At 32.6% G+C, this 6,934-nt stretch overlaps 1 protein-coding gene across 4 annotated transcripts; it reads right to left on the bottom strand.

Annotated features, from left to right (window-relative positions):
* Window positions 1-202: 202 nt before the first annotated feature.
* LOL1 (lsd one like 1) lies at window positions 203-2,098 on the bottom strand. Of its 4 annotated transcripts, none has more exons than XM_078983021.1 (6): window positions 1,989-2,098; window positions 1,482-1,650; window positions 996-1,109; window positions 797-910; window positions 606-715; window positions 203-508 (listed from the first exon to the last, which is right to left on the bottom strand). In XM_078983021.1, exons 2-6 carry the CDS (start codon window positions 1,540-1,542, stop codon window positions 470-472), a joined length of 438 nt encoding a protein of 145 aa, XP_078839147.1. In that variant the 5' UTR covers window positions 1,543-1,650; window positions 1,989-2,098; the 3' UTR covers window positions 203-469. The 4 variants fall into 4 exon arrangements, with proteins under 4 accessions (XP_078839147.1, XP_078839146.1, XP_078839145.1 ...); XM_078983020.1 differs by lacking the exon at window positions 1,989-2,098 and adding an exon at window positions 1,875-1,982; XM_078983019.1 differs by lacking the exon at window positions 1,989-2,098 and adding an exon at window positions 1,790-1,936.
* Window positions 2,099-6,934: the final 4,836 nt, after the last annotated feature.

Genomic DNA, 6,934 nt, shown 5'->3' with positions numbered 1-6,934 from the left:
ATCATGGGTTGAACTTTGAAGTCTCACATGATTCTTCCTACACCTTTTTTTCTTTATACTTATCCTTTATGGTCTATAGTCATTATCTATTTAAGATTCAACCCTTTACACCATAATATGTCTAACATGAAATGACAATTTTTAATACCCGAATTAATTTGTCAAAAAAATGACACGACTTTGACACCAAATCACATACATATAAACAATATATATATATATAAAACTTCTCATTATCTGAAAAAACCAAACACCAACTTACAACCATATAAATAAATGTCCTCTCATAATCGAATATATTCTTGTATATCCAATTCTACGTACTCTTATTCTTTATGATCACCATAATATTTATGAAAAAGATGATGATAGTCTCACGCAAGAGGAGATATGTAACTCTATACATTATACATATATATGTAATAATACGTAGATTCTTGGGTCACCATTTAATAAGAAATTTCAAGTGTTACACATTGAACTTCTGTTCTGTAGCACTCGTTGACGCCTGTGTATATACCATAAGTTATTATTATAAAATATAAATCCATAATTTTTATAAAAAAATCAGAAAACTAATAAAGTAAAGTTTTTTAGTAACTAACCCCAACAGACGTAATAAATTGACAAACTGCACATTTCACTGAACGTGCTCCATATTGATACATCAAAAGCATCCTACAGTTTCCACAATTGACATGTGCCACTTGATTTGCTGTAGAAAAGTTGTTAACTTTTGTTATTTAACAAGTTTTTAATCGAATTTTAACATGATTTAGAAGTTAAATTTGGTTACCTTCTAAGGCTAAATTGATGGTGTGACAGCAAGAACACTGTACACTTGTCGCACCACGGATGTACATGAGCAATGTATGGCAGCCTCCACAAACCAACTGAGCCATTTCAGTGCCTAAATCATTGAAAATTCATGTTAAAGGAACATAATCTTTGAAGTATGAACAATTTGGAAGCCATTAAAACTGAAATTTTGATACCAGGAGGAGGAACAGAGGTGACTGCATTGCAAACTGCACAGCATACTGAAGTTGCTCCAACAGGATAAAGGAGAAGATTTCGACATCCAGAACACACTAGCTGGCTTTGAGATCCTGTTTCATAATACCTTTTCACAATTAATCTCATAAAAAAACAGATCTAAAAACATTCGATTGAAAGAGAAAACAGAGCATTCGATGCTCTGTTTTTCTGGCGTTCCGAGCTTTCTTCGTGCACCAAATTCACAAATCATTTTGTTATATAAACATAATCGTGAAAAAATATTTGGGTTTCTTTCCGAAATTTCAAATACTTTTGTTTTGATTCGATTTCTGTTTTGTTGAACAGATTAGCTTGTTGTAATCCGTAATTGATGCTTTCAGTCTTTAAACAAGAAGAAAAGAAAAGAAAAAGGATTTAAGCAGGAATAAATTATCGAACTCATGAGGATGGTTGATAATCTAGTAAGAATTGTGCAGTTATACCAACGGTAGGAGTTGTAAGTGGCGCAGGAGGAGTTGGATATGGAGCTAGAGGAACTGGCATTGTAAATCTGTGAAAAAAAGTATACTCTTTTCACTTTCAAGATCTCAAGAAGATTACAACTCTTGAAGCATGAAGTACAAGTCGTTTCATTCCTTTCTCATCATCTACCTAAGAAAATCAAGAAAGGCAAAGACATGTTAAGCAAGATAAAGTGACTGTTTAATGAAACAGAGTATTAATGTCGATTCAGAAAAAATGGCGAAAATCTGAAACACCAACATGAAATATTGCCATTAAAAAGCCATACATGAAGCAAAATTTAGTGGAAAGATGAAGCTTTTGCTGGCAGCATTCCATGTTGTGAACTAGTTGGGGGTGGGGCAAGCACACACCTTTGCTAGTTTTTGCAGAGGAGAGAGAGAGAGAGAGAGAGAGAGAGAGAGAGAGAGAGAGAGAAATGAGTTGGACAAAGAGTTAGAAAGAGATGGCGATAAAAAGAAGCATACCTTGGGTGTTGAAAGTAACAAGTTTGAAATTTAATATGATTTTTAAGTTATCTGAATTCATTACTTTAAATCGGAAGGAAAAACAATATCTATATATAAATGGTGTTGTTAAGAGTTAAGACGTTAACATCTTAATCCTAAACACTGTTTCTTTTAGACTATGTATGGGTCCTTCAGTGTATGGACTATGGAGGATTTTATTCACCCCTTTGTCATGTTATGTTAAAAGATGTTGAGAGTTAATGGAGGAAAAATAATAATTAGTTTTATTAAATTTTTTATAACGATTTAATTTAAAATAATAATAATAAAATGGTTTGGTGGTATGATAATCATTTTCTACGATAGTATTTTGGAGGATGATATAAAGGTTGTCCTCAAAATTTCGTTAAACTAATTAATAATTAAAAAGTTTGATTTCTATAAAAAAAATATAAAATGATATTTAATAGAATGATTTTAATATTATAAAACAAATATGTAATACATGTAACACATATAATACATATAATGTAATTAAGTTTGTATTAGAAAATAATTATTCAATTGTCTATATCTAAATAATATTTCTTCCGTCACATATAATATTCTTAATATTATAACAAAACTTCATATGACATGTTATCAAGTTTTTGAATTCAATAAATATTGATTATACTAATATTTTATTCCATTTTTAAAATAAAACTTAAACAACGTAAATTAAAAACATAAAAAAAAAACTATTATTAAAAACTACATTAAATTGTAAATATAACCATGTTTTAGTTGAAATTCAACATAAGAATATAATTAATAAAGAGTATATTTGAAAGAAATAATAATAAAAAACTTAATAACCTCGTTGCTATATTAGATACATTTTTATAAAACTATTTGTAAGTTAATTTTTTATTTTAAAACATGACAACTTAAAAAAGCACAAAAAATATATTATTTACAACACGCCAAACATAGTTTCTGGTAAATGCGCACACAGAATTGCGCGCAACCGGTTTTATGCTTACCCTACTATCATTTATGTTGGTAGGAGTCTAGGACCCGCACAAAATATCATGTGAATATCATACAATTGTTTTTTTTAATAATGACTATTGTGTAATAAAAGTTGAAACCGAACTCAAAGATTCTAAATAAAGTCCTATTAATCATCATAATAATATTACGTGTAACGATATTATAAACTGGTGAATAATTTGTCTATTAACGGGATACATTGATTGCAAAAGTTGCACAATACGACATACTACGCAAAAGTTAAAATAAATGGATATGTAATATATTTGATTTGTATGTTTGCTATAATTTTAAACGAGTTGTACTTTGTATAGTTTGTATATGTTGAAAATTCTTTTATGCTGATAATTTGTTAGACATGTATAATACGAATCATGAATAGATACAAATTAATATTATAAATTAAATCCAAATATTACAATTATTTTTTATAGATATAAGTAGATTCCAGTATAAATATAAACTACTTGGTTTCCTTAAATGTAACAACAAAATATACATAATGAACAATTGTTGTTACCATAACCAAACTATATTATTGTGAATCTAAGTTTGGGTTTTTTTTGTTTTTTTTAAAGTCATTGATTGAATTAGATTTAATAACTTAGATTCGATCACTTATCAAACTTGGTAAGAAACGTATCAAAGACTATAAGATCGTATCAATCTAGGTCAATCACTATGGAGATATAAAATAAGATATAAAAGGTAATGCATGATTTGAAACATTTTGTTCACAGTCTTGAACAATGATGGATCCATGATTGCTAACAGAAATACGTGTTGTCATAACAAATTCCCTAGTGGTTATTTTTTTTTTTTTTTTTTTTTAATTATACACATTAAAATCATAATAATAATAAGAAGAATGTACGTTGTCTAGACTCTAGATTGGTCCCTGGTCTTCAAATTAAAATGAGTTTAAGATTTTAATATTGCATGTCACTGAGTCAGTTGGCACGTGAGAGATTTCGTAAGCCATAGGTTCCCTTCTCATGGGACATCGAACAACTAGGATTTATCCACGTCACTATGCACCCCAAACAATTAAAATTTTATTACTAAGTACCTAATATTGGAAAAAAAATGTACAATTGGTCCCTATCTTTTTCTGAAACTGTATCTCTGTCTACCTGCACTTTAAACAACATCGGGTAAGGTCCAAAATTTAATGGTTTTATCTACCCGTCTTTAAAATGGTCATAAATTCATTGCTATGCAACCGAATGAAAAAATTGATAATAAAAAAGATTGTATCTCAATCAAATTTAACCGGTCAGGATTTAGGATTTAATTATTGCGACAAAATTAAATAATGAAGAAAAGGGAAAAAAAAAATCTATGTTAACCTAGCTAAATCTTTAAATAAAAATACAAAGAAAATACGCTCAATAACTTATTATACTAACATCATCTCCCAAACTTATAATGCCATAGCAATAAACATTCACACTTTGTTAGTTAAGAAACAAAATTATGAAGATATCAACATTCAACAAAGTTGAGAGAACAAATGGTAGCGATATGGTTCCGAGTTGTAGATGATGTCGAGCGAAATAACAGTCAAATCTCAGTATGTTTCGTTCGCTTATGAAAAACATAATTCTTCGCAATCCACATGACACTTCTGTTATCACAATGTAAGGGGGTAAGCAGAGAAACATCAACACTTATATATGCAAGAAGTCATCGCAACCAAACAATCTCACAAGTAATCACAACCATAACACGATATTCAACATCTATAGAAGATCGAAAGACAACATCCTGTTTCTTACTTTTCCATGAGATAAGTGAATCTCCAAGGAAAATATACACACCAAAAGTGGATTTCTGATTAGTAGGATCACCATCCCATTTAATATCATAATACACATACAACTCTAAACAACACGTCAAATAAAACAAGTGTAACACCTCAATTTCCTAGATGAGAAACTTGAGAATATTATTCATATTAGAGGACCTACTCGACGAGTTGGTTGGTCCCAACTCGTCGATTCGGAGGACTGGACTCGACGAGTTGAGTCTGTTTGATGAGACCTTAATTATTCGGGCTTGCACTCTATTTAAAGGAATTTAACTCCTTTACCCCGCCTCCCTCGCTACTTTACCACCCTAGGAGAAACCCTAATCGAGCTATATTCATATGTGTGAGAGAGGCTAAGATTGTATGTTTTAGTGCATTTTTGGAAGGAGTTTGAGGAGCAAAAGGCTTGGAACGAGAAGGAGCCCTTGGATCCAGTGTTCTTTCAGTGTTAGCTGCCACTTGGAGGTAAAAGCTATTACCTTGGCCATTTGTTTGTTAGATCTCTTTACTAAGGAGTTTATGGCCATTTCCATATTCTCTTTGAGCCCCTTAGTTGTTTGAGCATGCCTTGAAGATGAGACTTTAGATATGGATAGTATAAAGTCCTTAGGCATAAAGATTCAAGCTTTATCAAGCTATTGGCCAACTTGCATGCATTTAACCCTTAAAGAGCTTTGTTTTGGCATATTGAGCCCTAGATGCCATGCATGAACGTAACGCTTGCAGCTTTACGTGGTATTTCAGCCATAGAAGGCTAGATCTAGTGTATGGGGCCTTAGTTTATCTTAAAAACATTTGAATGAGAGAATAGACTGAAGGGACTTAACGAGTTGATGAGCCAACTCGATGAGCCCCGATCTTTTGGCTAGCAACTCGATGAGTTGACTCGGGCTTTTGTGATTTACTGAGTACTAAGGAACTCAACGAGTAGATGAGTTGGGTCAACTTTGGTTGTTGACTTCTGTTGACTTTAGGGTTTTGGTCAAGCTGTGGATTTTGGAAGCTAAGGAGAGGCGAAGTCTAGACCAGCAGTTCGAGTGTTAGATATATTGCTTTACTCTGCTAGGTGAGTCTTCTCATAAAACTTACCTAAGCGGTAATACTATGTGACCGGAGGGTCTTATTTGAGTTATCGACTGGAGGGTCCTATGTGCTTATACTGAGTTATGTGATATTCTGCATCTTGTCTTTATGATATATGCTATATTATTCTGTGCCTTACTGAGTTTGGACCGGAGGGTCCAAACCGAGCTGTGAGATCGGAGGGTCTTCACTGAGATACAAGACTGGAGGGTCCAACCCGAGCTGTGAAACCGGAGGGTCTTCACTGAGACACATGACCGGAGGGTCCAGATTGAGCAGTGAGACCGGAGGATCCTCACCAAGACGCATGACCGGTGGGTCCATGTCAAGCTATAGCCATAAGAGGCTTATTATTTGTGTATGTGGTATTTTGGGGAACTCACTAAGCTTCGTGCTTACAGTGTTTGTGTAAAATGTGTTTCAAGTACATCTCAGGATCATGGGAAGACACCGACTTGATTGTACACACAAGCTAGAGTTTATGTTGTTTTGAGGATTTTGGGATAATATGAAACATTTTATTGATTTGTGTTTTGAACAACTTATATATTTGATTTTTGAGAAATGTGAGATTGTGATTTATGGGGTTTTAAAAATGAAAATTTTATTTGAAAATTTAGAGTGTTACAAGTTGGTATTAGAACCTTGGTTTAAGGGATTTGGATGTACCCTCGGGTATGTCTGGACTTAAACTGAGGATTTGAGAAAAATTTTCTAAAAAGAAATGATTTAAAAAACGAGTAAGAGCTTTTAAGAGAAAACGAGATGGAGCAGTGTGTACAATCAGTCAGAGCCCGAATTGTGATTTTCCCAAAATACCCTTACTTGTTTATATTATGAGATGAGATACTTATGAGATATTAGAGTTGCATTCTAGAGGATAGGCTAGGTATTTCAGGAATTTAGAGCTAGAGTTACCTGATTCATGATGTCTAACATGAATATTTTTGAGAGAGCTTGAGACAAGGAGTAATCTAGGAGAGATACCTAGATGTGCATTTGAGGAATCTACTGAGGAAGTAGTTAGATACCTACG

This window comes from Lactuca saligna, chromosome 3 (assembly GCF_052625555.1).
Source record: "Lactuca saligna cultivar CGN05327 chromosome 3, ASM5262555v1, whole genome shotgun sequence".
Taxonomy (NCBI): Eukaryota; Viridiplantae; Streptophyta; class Magnoliopsida; order Asterales; family Asteraceae; genus Lactuca; species Lactuca saligna.
Note: the sequence above shows the minus strand (reverse complement) of the source record. Positions and strands in the feature narration are given on the sequence as shown.

Excerpts from the sequence above, each read along its gene's own strand:
- LOL1 (XM_078983021.1), bottom strand. The coding sequence starts at position 1,542 with ATGCCAGTTCCTCTAGCTCCATATCCAACTCCTCCTGCGCCACTTACA. Across the intron at positions 911-995 it reads CACCTCTGTTCCTCCTCCTG|GCACTGAAATGGCTCAGTTG; the intron begins GTATCAAAATTT and ends TCAATGATTTAG. Across the intron at positions 509-605 it reads AATTTATTACGTCTGTTGGG|GCGTCAACGAGTGCTACAGA; the intron begins GTTAGTTACTAA and ends GTATATACACAG.